Genomic DNA, 14464 nt, shown 5'->3' on the forward strand with positions numbered 1-14464 from the left:
CGGAAGACTGCACTATCTCCGGCAGAAATTCTGTTCGCCATTTTCAACGTGACTGCCAGTCCGCCTCCGAAAACTGCTGTTTTTGAGCGGAACTAACGCGGGTTTGTCCGAAAAAAACCCGCATTTTGTAATTTTAGTGCAACTACATAAACAACCAGAGCAACCGAAAAAATGGCCGGCTTACCAAGGAGAATTATTAAGGTAATTAAAATGAAATCACACACCCTTTTTTTCGTCATGTTCGTGTATTTTGGTTCCTTGACATGCTTGAAGTTGAAAAATGCATTGAAGAGAATCGAGACGTGCAATGCGTTTGGCATGTTTGACCATTGCAGTGCACATACACTGTAGTGTAGCACAGCGACGACCACTACCAAGTACAGTGTACATGATGTGTAGTCTAGGCCTGTCATTACCCACCATAGACACAGGCCTAGATTACCTTATTTTGTCATGTTTGTGTATTTGAACATGTTGAAAACTGCATGACTGCAGTAACTTCAATAAGTCTCTCTTCATGATCTTGCGATAGGCCTACTGCTGGGCATGCTGGGACAAACTGAACAGTTGGCAAATACTGAAATAGCCTAAGGCCATGGGAATGAATATCCCGGGTTTCCGTCCACCGCCCGCATAAAAAATTTAGTTATTTTCCAGAAGTTATTTCAGATAAATTGTTGTTTTCCTTTGGGAATTTACGGAATTTGTTAAGTTATCATCTCAGTTATTATCAGAGATAAAAGCTCGGCGTGGCGAGTTAAATCGTTGATTTTGTATCTTGCCGTGGCAGTCCTTCATTTTAAAGGAGCGCGATTGTGCAGCCGCTCCTACCACGCTCCTCAGCACTCCTGAAGGAGCGTAAAAATCGCGCCCCTAAAGAAATTTAAGAGCACATTACAAAGAACGAACTATATGACAAGCACAGTGGATAACATCACCAAAAAAGAACTGTGATCCGTTTGTAACTTACAATTTCACATTTATCCCGCCGCGACTTTCATATGTAGGCCTATAATTATCGTGCAAATATATTACGATCATTGCATCACGAACGTGGCCTGTTTTCAGCTGCCAGCCGGCCCTGCATGCACGTGTAGCATACACACTGTACATTGTACATATGCTGGCGAATATTTCAATAGTTTTATAAGTCCTATTCAGCGTGCTGTTTACAAATGTGTCTTTAGGGTGAAATGCAGTGAGATTTGGTTTTAGATTGGAACAAAAGGGGAACATTGGAACAAAAGGGGATGTTACATTTCAACCAAGCTTGATTTGCAACACAGAGGAAACAAAAGAAATCTCTCTTTGGGGTATGAATTTCAATATCCGCAGGTGGGGTAGACTACTTTGACTCCCGGTACACTGCTTGATGAAAGGATTATGGTGCCTTTTCATTTATACTTTAAATAATCCTATTAACATACCTGCCATGAGGGGGACCCTGAAAAGAACAAAATAAAACAAAAAAACTGTCAAAGAAATGAAAAATAGAAGTGAAATAGAACATAATTATTTTCTTGAGAAAAAAAAAAGAAAATCGAACTTCTTCCAGCAGTTAAATGCTATTGTTTGAACTAGATGGTTTGTCCTCTCCCCCAAAAACATCTGGCGACACCCATGCATATTTTAAGCTATTGTTTGTTGCTATTTTGGACCTCAATGCTGATATCATCCTAACATTAAAATCGGCTTTGAATTAGGAGATTTCTGCAGGCAAAAAGAAAAATGAAGTAAAGGTGAAAAGAAAACTAACACACTTTTTTTCATCAACTGAATTGAAACCCCCAGGCTCATTGACCTCAAATCCTTGTGTGCACTTGTCACAAACCATCGATACAGTGCAGGGTGCTGGGAAGGAGGCAAATACATAACATATTTGTGTCAAGAACTTATTGGATGGAGTCTATATTAACATCTAAACACGAGTCGACACTTCCGGCTCAGTGTGTATGACATGTGCACTTACACTGAATTGGTTTGAGCGTTCAAAGCTGTGAGGTAGTTCAGGTGTTGTGTTTGTAAAAGTACTGTTTTTAATCTCCCATTTCAAGTACTATAAATTAATAAATTTTGACTGATGAAAGTTCAAAATTAATGTAACTTTCAAGTCTGCACTAGGAAAATGAAGTAAGGAATTAGAAACAGTTTGCCTCTCACCTGAACATGGAAATTCACACCACAAAATAAGATTTTGTTGTCTTTGTGTTCGAAAACAAGCGTTTGTTAAAATGTAACATCCATTTCTGTTCCAATTAGCAATCTAAAACCAAATCTCAATGCATTTCATCCTAAAGATACAATTGAAAATGATGCGCTGAATAGGACTTATGAAACTATTGAAATATTCCCTGTGGCGGCATATCAATTAGATGCCATGTCAGGATCTTATAACTTGCACATTTAACGATTTAACTCACCACAGTGAGAAAATAACTCGCCGCGGAAAGATAGTTACTAACATCAGGTCCTGTAACTTTCCGTAAGTCTTATGTACCATTAATTTGTCTTATTTTCCAAATCCAGAAAGATTTTAAAAAGATCAGGGAAATGTAGGCTTAATCATTAACTGGTTGATATTGTACATTTTGTACTGTGTTTTTGTGTCAGGAGACACAGCGTTTAATGACTGAACCGGTGCCAGGAATAGAAGCTGTTCCAGATGAAAGTAATTCCAGATACTTTCATGTCAAAGTCGCTGGGCCAACAGAGGTAAGAAATGATAACAACATTCATATCATTCTTGATTGTGCTTGTATTCATAGTAGTAATGCTAACTTGAGGTCAGCATCGTGCGTATGTTGTGTACGACATGCCTGCTCTGGAGAACCATGGAGGCTGCACACACAATGTAAGAATTATTTTGCAGCTAAGTCATACTCAAAGCCTTTTTTTTCTGGTGTATAGAAAGGAACACAATTCTTGGTGATGAAAAACTGCACTTTCAAGGGAAAAAGTACCTGTCCATTACCTGTCCATCAGGTAACTTGTCCTGAAGTTCAACTTGCCTGAATGAATAAATACATGTACTTGTTTAGACAGTTGGACATTGTTAATGTCGAGGTCTGTCTACAACACCATTTGTTTATACATTCCATAATATTTGATGGATCTTTTTATGTATGCAACATTGGAACCTACATGTAGGGGCCCAGCTCTTCATATTGAGTCTGTTAATCCATACATAGTCACAGAGCTAATAGGTGTACATGTATGGTGTCAGGCTTAGGTTGACCCTGGATAAGCTATGCATTAGTACATGTGTTTGCACTGTACAGTCTTATTTGGCATAGGCTTCATTCAGAAATTCTTGTACCAAAACTCCCTCAGAAGAGAAAAAAGGTACAAGCACTCGTGCAGTTAAAAATTCTTTTTAATTTTTTCTTGTGCATTGCTTTGTTTTCACGTATCCTCTTTCAATTTTTGTTACTACTTCCAGTCACCATATCAGGGAGGCAGTTTCAAGTTAGAACTCTTCCTACCAGAGGATTATCCAATGTCAGCACCTAAAGTACGCTTCATGACCAAAATATACCACCCAAATGTTGATAAGTTGGGTCGCATATGTCTGGATATTCTTAAAGGTAGGCCATTCACTTGGTGAATTTTCATTTTATGATTCTTGGTAATTTACATCAGCTGCCTGTATGTTGCAGGATTGATTCAAGAATTTTTATTGCTGGTTTAGCATTGTATCTTTGGTAAAAAAAAAAGAAATTAGAATAAAGTTTGTGGTTCTTGTTCTTTGCAAGCTGGTAGGTCCCAACTGTGGAACTTGTCACCTGATTATGATCAAGTAGGCAGGCACTCTTGATTGTTTGGGAAAAAATATAACCTTCAGCTATTTCACTCTCCTGTTAAATTTTGTTTACTTTTATGTAATCTGTGACTGTGCAGATAAGTGGAGTCCTGCTTTGCAGATTCGGACTGTCTTATTATCAATTCAAGCTCTCCTCAGTGCTCCTAATCCAGATGATCCCTTAGCAAATGATGTTGCTGAACAGTGGAAAACAAATGAAGCAAAAGCTATAGACACAGGTTAGTTAGTCCAGATGATTGATATTATTCACGGAAATAATTATATTCAGTCCTCATCCCACCAACCAAAACGTCTCCCTTGGCTAAATGCTTATCCCAACCTACTCACTAAGCCCTAACCCAAGTTCCATTTCACCATCAAAACAAAATATTGCCAATTTTAACACAGGAAGAGCTCATAAAATGTATATATTGTGTCTAGAACTGGTCTCATTTGCATACACCCAAGTCACCCTGAAATTACCTAAATCTAATATGTATTCTAGGATCATTTTGATGAAAAAAAATCTGTTTGCCATTGGTTTCCTCTAAATTTTGTTTGTTTGGTTTTGGTCAATTCAAAAAGACTCTAGTAACAATATCACTTAATGGGTTAGGTTGAACCTTCTCCCACTTCATCCACTGACCAATCCATGTAACAAGTCCATTCACTGGTTATACATGTTAAAATGTTGTCCATAGTAGGAAATGAATTCATTGAGATTAGTTTCTTTTGTTGTCCTTTTATCATATACAGCAAGAGAATGGACAAGACTGTATGCTGACAGGCAATGACATTGCTGTATCATCTTTTGTTGTCTTTTCTTGTACATCGACTCAGCTTTCCTTCTTTACCATCTGCTACGGTGGCTGAAAAAGAACATTCTACTGCCCATGGATTATAGGCCACCATAGTAGCTGCTTTTATATGCGACAGTGAAAGATTGAAAGCATATAAAAAAGCTAAAGTGTGATTGGTCTGGCCTGAGGATCATAGTGCTGGTTTATCTTTTTATTTGAGCGATTCAAAACTGCAGAAACTAAAAGGGAAGTAAGAGGGCTATTTGTTTTAAAAGTTTGCTTTAGACAGCATTGAGCCTCAGGCTAGAGTTTGGATTTGTAAAAAGTTGAAAGTCCCTTCAAGTTAGTGTGATTACTTTCTTGGGGATGTTTGGTAAACTACAAGTGATCTGCCATTCAGTTGAGCAGTATTTGTACATGTAATAGGCTAGTATTTGAAATAAGGCTTTTCTGCAAGTTTTTGCTCAAGCAGGTTTTCAGAAAAGGGGACAGAAAGATTTCAATTATGGTATCTAGTTAAGTTTAGCATTTTAGAACATGTTTTAGTCTGAAGAAATGCATTAGAACCATGATTGAAATGTTGCTGTCAGAAAGAAGCATTTGATCTGTTTTCACATTTGAACTGGTGAATATCTGAAGGTTAGCTTTATTAAAATGAGCCTTTTCCACAAAAGAGCACCATTTTACTGTTGGAGTCTTGTAGGAAACTTTTGCTCCGTAAAGTGGTGTAAAAAACTAGAACCAACTGATAACCAAGTACATCTTGCTTTCAAATCCTCAAAAGAGGTTCATCATTTAATCCATATTCCAGTTTTGTTAATATAAACCATTACCTGATACGTGTACTTGACAAATTGTCAACAAATTATAGCAAATTAACTGTAGTGACACAGATGGTCTTGAGCTTTGTTGATAAAAACAGTATAAAAAAAGCAAATTGTGTCAAGGCAGTATGTGGCTGTTTTTTTATACTTTTGCCCATCAAATATTTACAAGAACTTGTTCAGGGCTAGTGGTTTTCATAAAGAGTACCCAGGTAGAGGTATGCACCCATTCTGCAGAATTGTGCAATGCAAGAGTAAATCCAAAATCATGCACACACATTGTTCTCTTCCCCCCTTAAATATGAAAATAAAAACGTCTTGTAACATAACTTGTATGTTAGTCATTATATACCAACAATGAAGTAATTTTAGGTCCACCAAATCTGTACTGTAACGCATTCATTCAGGATGATTATGTCTTCAAAATTGTAGTAATTATTTTTTCCAGCATTTTGAAGATGCAGATTTCTGTTTTTCTTTTTTTTTTCTTTTTTTTTGGGGGGGGGTTGTGAAAACAAGCAAAATGTAATGCATTAAGAGAAGGCAGTAATAGTTTGTGCAGGCTGTTGGAAAGCCATGTTTGTCCAGAAAAAAGTACAGAAACTCACTTTCCAAGAAAAAATTATGAGACCCCTGTATGTACAGGACCTCTACATTGTTCGTTTAGTGAAATGTTTCCAGCTAAGTTCTTTCCACTAAATGTTGTGGAGCCAAGCATTCACCATCTTTCGATGGTCGCGTGTGACCCTATCTCAGTTCCCAGTAATAAGTTCATTACACTGTGAAGGCTGTATACCATAACTTGGTGTGGTGTACATGCAAGAGTCTTAGAACTGAATCTGCATGAATGTGCCTAGCCATTTGTACATTGTGGCAGTACCTCCCTTCAATAAGTCAAAGGGTAAATTTTCTGGCTGGCAAGCTTTCCTTCCAAACAGCTGATTTCTGCTCCTTTTTTTAACTTGTATGTCAGTACAAAATGGAAAAACCACTGTACAAAAATCTTGTGTTTCTTGGAATTCCCTTGTTCCTGACTTTTTCAGTTGTATGCCAAATTGTAATCATAACGGGCAAAGTTGGGCTTTTGAGTCCCCAGTCCCATCCTATTAACTTGAGTCAGTACAGCACTTGACCCATGGTACAATGGTCCCAGGTTCTAGTCCACCCTTGGTCCAAATTCTGTGCGCATCCCTATGTCATCACAAAGATTATTTTTTGCACACATAAATGATATCCTCAGCTGTTTGATGGATGGAAGTTTGCAGGTAACACTCAGGGCTGGGAACTGAGGCTTATAACTTCAATGTAGTTGGTTTAAAAACAGATTTCTTTGTATGTGCAGTTAGGTTGGATATAAGAAATAGCCTTGAGTAGGTTTATGCATGTTTGGTTTCACTCAGATTTACTCCCAGTGTATGCCAGTTGACAGATTTTATTGGATTTTCTGTGGTTTGTATTGCATCCAGCCGATCACTCAGTCCATCAAATTGCACCAGTGCAGTTGGAATTGTAATGGAATTTATTGGAACCATTTAGCATAAGCATTGAAGTCTCTTTAGGTTGTGTCCTTTCCATCAAATTGGAATTTGATGGAATGAGTGGTCTAGCATGTTGGACTATGGGACAGTGACAATGTGAATCCTAAGGAATGTGAGAAACCCACAGAAACAGCAGTGTTGCTGCAAACTTGCATTTGCACAAGTTCTCCCCAATGTAGCTGTAGATCTTATGTTGTAAACTTGTACAAATGAATTTTAGTTTGCAATATTGCTGTCTTGTACTAAAATCACTAACCATTTGTAATTTGCAGCGATCAGTCAATAAAACAAAATGGATGTAATTTCAAATGGATCGTAAATTTCTCAACTACACTCAGTTGAGTATTGCATTTGGTTGGTTCTTCAAGTTATAAATCACAAACTCGGCTTGTGATTAAAGTAACTGTTTAATCTGAAAGTTTTGTCTGATTAAAATGTTTTCCTGCATCTAGTTGTGAGATTACTGATATTCTTTGCTGTCACAAATTCACTTGTAAGGGCATTAGACGAAAAACAACCACGTCCGAATTGACAACCCCATTAGCAAAATAATAGTAATAAGTACAAGAGATTTGTAAGAAAGTGATGCCTCTAATGTGACATGAGTATTCACATTTTCACCAGTGGGGGGGGATATTTTGCGAAATTTGTGATTTTGTTTTATAAAGGATTAACCAGGAAGTAGTTTGTTTTGTCTGATGTAAACAAACAGTAGTAACTAATTCTGTCTTTACTGATGTTCTCTCATTTTGTGATAACAAATAACACTGGCTTTTTAGTTACAAGGGTGTGAAGAGAGGCTTTGTTTACCAACAGTGATGTTTTGAAATCTGCAGAAGAACACTTCATGCAAGATAGAAGGGTCAGTGAAATTAATGTTCGACATACCGAGTGACTGCATTTTGTTTGTTACCTTACATAAATAATTCATATCTTGAATGTATTGCTGTAATTTTTGTTAACAGGGGAAATTTGAAGTCATATGCTGAATCACCTGTCTGTTGATTGAATTGATACCAAAATGATAAAGTTGCCCAAAGCAGTGAATGCTTGAAGTATCCACCCAAAAATAAAGATGTTGCATGTACATGTACACAATTTCATTTGCACATGAAGATACATCCAGGGTTATTTCATTTTTGGATAACATGGTATGCACAATTGGATTTTATTGTTTACCCAAAGCCACAATCACAATAATTTCTCAATTGAAAAATCCACAAAAACATACATGACATTGTAATTACACATAAAATTGATTTCTCTTCCAAGTATACATTAATCTCTAACGCAATACCAGACATCAAAACCCTTGTCTTTTGCTTAATCCTCCATACACCATGCATATTTACAATACTTTCAAGACAGTTTTTTTAAATTTTAATCAAACATTCAGAATTCACCTTTGTTTTGCCTTTAAGTCCTAAGATCCCTAATATTTCCCTAAGTTCAACCCTGTGTATGATTTTTAAATGATGGAAAGGTGTTTCTAAGGAGAAAACTTAATATGCACATTTTCAGTAGAGTTGACTTTTTTCAAGATACACAAAGCTCTAAGAGGTCTTTTGAAGCAATAATTGCACTCGTATTTCAACTGACGGAAATAAACTCCAGTATCCAGTAAACTGAAGGGGTCAAGGTGTAAAATTCACTTTACTAACTTCTAAAATCCATTCTGATTTTGCTGCATTGCAGCCACAAAATAAAACCTTTGGTCAGAGGCCAGACAACAGACATACTGGTACGTGTACCATCTCTGACATGAAGGATTTCTCTCTGAGTTAAACTATTTTAAACACAGCAAATCGGTAAGGTTTGAGCAAAGCTTTTAATCTGCTTTTGTAAGGATGTTTTGTTTTGGCCTACAGTATAAAGAAATTTTACATCCAAACTACACAAGCATACAAGGGAGATATTCTACATGTAATGTATATCCAAAAGTTTGAAGTACAAATGGTTTTACACATATTTTATTTATTATATACAAAATGTCTGGACATACGTCAACCTGTTTCATAACTTAAATAATTTTTCTGATGCCAAGTTCTGCTGATAATCATATAATTAGTGCATGTACAGATATAATTAAAGGTGTTAAATTTCCTTATAATCCATAATTCTAGCCTAAAATATTTTAATGATACATACTTTACTATGCTAGTACAATAGCGGAAAGTTTGTGGAGGTGAACCACACATGTACGTGTACTTCATTTTGATTTTGTGGGGGTTTTCCTTCTTGCTGCCTTTTTTTTGCTAGCAGATGAATTCTTGGTTACTTTTCATGGCCTAATTATTTTCCAGCCTACCACACTATTCACATGTCACAGTTTGCAAGAGGGCTTCTAAACAATTATCAGACTCATACAATGAACAATACAGGAGCCTGAATGAAGGCATTTCTAATTTGAAACTTTGTGCAATTTCATGAACTGAACACATTTGACCTCAACATATTTCTGTGACAACTCTGAAATTGACCCTTATGGCTGTGAAACACAAATTTCAAAAGTGATTCATGTAAGACTCACATCAGTCCAGCATCAAACAAGAAAATGAATCTTAAACTACAGGAACGACACATTTCTGGAAAACTAGTTCAAGAGGTTTATTGAATTCTGTAGACATTGAAAAACTTAAACATCAAGAATCGGTAGGATACACTCAAAATAAAATGCTACATATCTGAAACAAAATTTAATTGAAACAAATTGCAAAAGATGTTATTTACATGTTTACAAATCAAAATAATATTTTACTTATTACGTATGCATTTTCAAAAGTCTTATTTAGAGGCTAACTACCAGGTGATGCCCTCCCGTCAGTAGTCCCTCCACAGTCTTATCCCCAGCCCTCCCTCCCCGAGTGTATCTGCCATTCTATTCTACTTCTCTAAACTTACCACCAAGATGAAGGAAAACTCACCAGACATGCGTCTCTCGGATTTCACTGATTATATGACTAGCTTTTTGAAGTGCCTGCCGATACAAATATATAAAACAAATAAACCATGTATAAGAAGTTTTCTGTGGGTAGAAAACCCTTGCAAAAATATGCAAGACAACAAGTGTTTAAGTCTCTAGAAACGTTCCATATTCCAAGCCCTCAAACTTGAGTCTTAACTTCCAAGCCTTGTCAAGTTATTCAGTGTGGCAAACTTCTGGATGTTACCTCAGGGCTCAAGACACCCTCCATCTACCATGACCCACCTGTAACATCTCCTGGGCGTCTTTTCTCCTCTGTGACATGTGCTCGGACTCCTTCAGCAATGTCTCAATGGCTTCTTGTTTGTACAGTTTTCCCACCAGTTCACTCTGCAGATTGTCTTGTACATGGTTAACCAAGAAATGCATGATTGCCTTAGGCACACTGTCCTGAATGTTCTTGCGTACAATTAAGAAATAGTTCTGGATGAGTCTCTCTGTAAAACAAGGAGAGAATAAACAAGGGAAAATATGGGGACTGCATTCAAACAATTTAATTAAAGAATTTTTTCACACTTCAAAATGGTTTGGATGTTAAAGCAGCATCATCAAGTGTCAATGCACTCTAATCCGGTATACCCTAACAATGACATTGGTTCCAATATGAAACATACTACACGCTGACTCAAAACTGGCTCACATCACTTACAAGGTTCACCCTCAGAACAAAACTGAGTGTTATAAAAGCTCCCTTCTTCCTTTCAGTATCAGACATTTATCATACCATGCACAGAACACAGCATGACGATGCAAACACTATCTGATACTTTTCCAAATCACAAAGAATGAGAACTTGGGACAAACATGAACTAATAAAATTACTGTACAAACAATACAAGTCAATGCATGTCCCTAGTGGGTACCAGTGAAAGCTGACGTACATGAACTAGGGTCACGGGTCAATTGAAGGGTATTAAATCTCATGACTTACTGATGACGTCAACATCTCTCTGTTCCCTTGATGATAATTTTCTATTCAATGGAACATCCGGCTGCAATCAAGTGAATGAAATAATACTAAAATTCAATGAAAGCCACTGATTATCATATATCTTTTAAAATCTGATCCAATCATTCTAACGTTTATTTAAAAAGCAATCTTCTCTTTTTTTAAACAGTAAGACTTCAAATCTCTGGCCCAAATCATAGGTAATGTATGTTGTCAGACACTGCTTTATAACGTTTTTGACAAACATATAATTTTCTGTGCATTTCCTTTTGCTCAGCAACAACATGAGTTTGCCAAAGCTGAAGAAATTTGTTTACTTACAACATCAGGAAGAAGGTTCAAACCATGTGTCTTCTTGTCCACTTTGGGACTCTGCATCTGTGGGGGTGTGGCTGGTGCTTCTCCTGCTCCCTCCGCGGTCACACCCTTAGGGGCACCACTGGACCCCCTTACCCAGCTAGGTACCCAGGAACCTACGGTGCTTGCACTACCAGAAGTTTCCCGTAGGTCTTTGGGTGCTGTCACCCCATCTGCTGTAGCCAACTGAGAGACAGCCTAAATTGGAAAGATGACAGTCTCAAGTCAACCAACTCATCATTGATAGGGAAACAAATGAAGTAAATATTTTAACCTCTGACTCCAAAATGTAAAGCCTTAAAAAGTGCATGCCACTTGTTCTTACTATGATGCAGATACCATGCTTGTATACATGCAGTGTGTATTCTTTGTATGTGATTTGGCAAGATGTTACTAGTCAAAGGAACTTTGAGTGTTTGTGTACAACCTATGCACAAACATACTACTGCTTAAGTCTAGCTTCTTGTCATCACTGTGCTACTCAACATCCAAAATATACACCAGAACATTCTGTTACCTTGGTTACTTTATCTACTTTGCCTGTGTGCTGATCAATAGCAGATGCAGAGGCCGGAACTAGTTCATTCTTTTTCTTCCTTAGTTCCCTTTCTTGATAATCCACTAATGCGTTGACCAGACTTGCATCAGCAAAATCTGGGTGTTTGGTGTTGATATACGCCAGCTCAATACCCACCAAGTTTTCAACCTTCAAATGAGAAAGTATCAAGAAACATTTACCAAAGTCTCTAAAGTCATTACTTAATACACATTTCCAGTTGTGCACTTTATTAGCGGCACTGTATTTATGAAATTCCCTGCTTCAACTAAGCATACAATAACTTCACTGGCTTATTTTTTAACAGTGTGCCAGTTTCAACAGCACATGTTCCAAATGAAATGCATCAACGGTCAGTCAATAACATCAATACACCTTCATATGCAGACTTACACACACTGAACATATTCAAACTGGGGTGCTTTGTTCTTAAGTGACCTTACCTATTTCAAATACCAGATTGGTTCATTTTGTCATAACAGCAAAGTACATAAAACAGGATTAATGCTTTCAATGAATGAACCAGATCTTCCGGATATAGCTTGAGCAAGACTGACTCACCATGGCATTGGTTGTTGGTAGTCGTCTCCTTAGCAGAGCTGTCACTACATCTACTACATGATCATGAAGCTTCGGGAATCGAAGCATTTCCTGAGTACCACAGTGCTGAATGATACGTTGCATCTCCTCATGAACAAGCTCTACACAACGTAAACTAGGTTCCTCCAAACGACGAATCTGACGTTTGACAAGAAGCTCAAAGGAAACTTCAGGAACAAAGAGAGCTGGACGGGGGCCCTGGAAAAGATATCAAGAATACATTAGTTTGCTATTCCATTTCCAGTGGGTAAATACTTGATTTGTGTACTCCATTCTTTCCTGGTGTACAGTAAATTTATAGGACAGTTACAAATCCAGATAATCTGGTAAAACATATCTTAGGAAAAAGTTACTAGTGCTCACAATAAAAATATAAATATATAAAATATAAAAATATCTATTAAATTTGCAGAATAATATTAAATGATCACAATAATTCTGCATGATGGAACACTTCCAACAACAGAATTTACAGTTCTGAAACTGCCTCTTGCTTTGATGTGTCATTATGCTGTCTTCAATCTTCACCTTCAAGATCTTACTAACCCTTTAAATATCCCTTCAAAGTGCCTTCAGGCAATCCATATATCCAACCTAACCCAGCTTTAAGCCATTCTAGAGCTGAGTCTGTCAATGATAAGATGCAAATTGCCTTACTGTGGCATTTCTGATAGCCGTCAAAATGTCAATAGTCCTCAGCCCACCCAGGGGATCGATGCCATCTAACGTCCGACCAAAAGTCTCGTGGAAAATGTAGCAAATACGAGCACCTCCACATCTGGCAATAAAAAAAGCCATTCCACAAGCAATCCTAGAATTAGAAATCTACATTGCTGATACTTGCAATTCTTATGTTTCAATATTCAGAGCAATAAAACCCTGTTCACATATTTAAATACTTCTGAGGCAACCTAACCTTATGACATTTCAAACTTTCTACCAGACAAATTGTAATTCTGACATTTCCATATTCCTATCCACCAACTTACAATTGTGACATTATGAAAGGTCCACAGGAACCTTTGAACGATTGACATTCCTTCACACTTCAGACAAATTGGACAATTGTCACACACTGTAAATCACATGCGAGACAGTTTTACGTTATTTACCTCATGTATTTATGTTGAATAGTATTATTCAGTTAAACTGGTTTCAAAATGGCTCAGTTTAATAAAAGCTTACACACACAATGTCTACAATGTGCCAATAATTCAATTTATTTTGAAGGACCTGTGAAAATTCAAAAGGTTACAGCAGCAAGTCTCAGGGAATTGAGGGTTTTTTTTAATTTCTGGTGTTTCAATACTCCTCCACCATCACTTACAATTCTGATGTTTCAATATTCCTAGCTGTGCCTTCTATAGTTGCACAGTAACTGGCAGCAAACTTAGTAATAATCTGCAGAAGGGTTTGACTCTTATCATCCACTGGTTCACCAAACGAAGCCAAGAGTTGCTGAAACTGTGAACTCATGACGTTGACGCGGGTCTTCAACTCAGGTAAACAGTCACGGATATGGTGCATCAATAACTGAAATTAACACGAGTAAATTCTTCAATTTGTGTCATCGGTGTTGTTCCCTTTAGAGTCAGGCTTTTACAAGATATGGGCAGCCAACAAATACAAAAATCAAGCATAGAGTTTTGCTACTTGTGCAATTTTTCAACTTGTGACATGAACCCAGACTCTAGACTTACATGTACACTCAAGCCAAATGACTCAAGACAAACTCAGAGCCACGCCAAATAACTCAGGACTCAAACTTCCATACCAAGACCTCAGGACTTGCAATAACACCGACATTGGAAAATTTCCCTATCAAACTAACACCCACAAAAAAAGCCCAAACATATCTTTTTTTTGTCTTTAAAAAAGATTTTTACAGCCCAATACCAACAGACCTAAAAACTGACTGAAACTGTTTCCATAGCTCCTTACCCTATTGAGTGTTTTAGCGAGGTACTGTGTTCCATTACGATTAGCTAAAGCTGGATATTTCCGTTGAAGAAATGCTGCTTCATCCCTTATCGCATCTGAGATTTCCTGAAAAAAGGA

At 37.2% G+C, this 14464-nt stretch overlaps 2 protein-coding genes across 3 annotated transcripts in view; one reads left to right on the plus strand and one right to left on the minus strand.

Moving 5' to 3' along the window:
- Positions 1–7270, plus strand: LOC110988245 (ubiquitin-conjugating enzyme E2 N). The gene is made up of 5 exons (XM_022251580.2): positions 1–201; positions 2611–2712; positions 3440–3584; positions 3898–4038; positions 4556–7270. The coding sequence occupies exons 1-5, from the start codon at positions 172–174 to the stop codon at positions 4591–4593; spliced, it is 456 nt and encodes a 151-aa protein (XP_022107272.1). The 5' UTR covers positions 1–171; the 3' UTR covers positions 4594–7270.
- The window catches only part of LOC110988246 (dynamin-1-like protein), a 15855-nt gene continuing 7285 nt past the window's right edge, over positions 5895–14464 (minus strand). For both annotated transcript variants that reach the window (XM_022251582.2, XM_087135585.1), the window contains 9 exons: positions 14348–14452; positions 13734–13939; positions 13064–13184; positions 12368–12604; positions 11768–11956; positions 11215–11448; positions 10876–10936; positions 10170–10381; positions 5895–9938 (listed from right to left, as the gene is read on the minus strand). In XM_022251582.2, the coding sequence (XP_022107274.1) occupies positions 9882–9938; positions 10170–10381; positions 10876–10936; positions 11215–11448; positions 11768–11956; positions 12368–12604; positions 13064–13184; positions 13734–13939; positions 14348–14452 (1422 nt within the window). In that variant the 3' untranslated portion in view covers positions 5895–9881. The remainder of the gene's footprint in view (positions 9939–10169; positions 10382–10875; positions 10937–11214; positions 11449–11767; positions 11957–12367; positions 12605–13063; positions 13185–13733; positions 13940–14347; positions 14453–14464) is intronic.

The sequence above is a fragment of the Acanthaster planci genome, linkage group LG04 (assembly GCF_054643075.1).
Source record: "Acanthaster planci isolate LZ-2023a linkage group LG04, COTS_SCS, whole genome shotgun sequence".
Taxonomy (NCBI): Eukaryota; Metazoa; Echinodermata; class Asteroidea; order Valvatida; family Acanthasteridae; genus Acanthaster; species Acanthaster planci.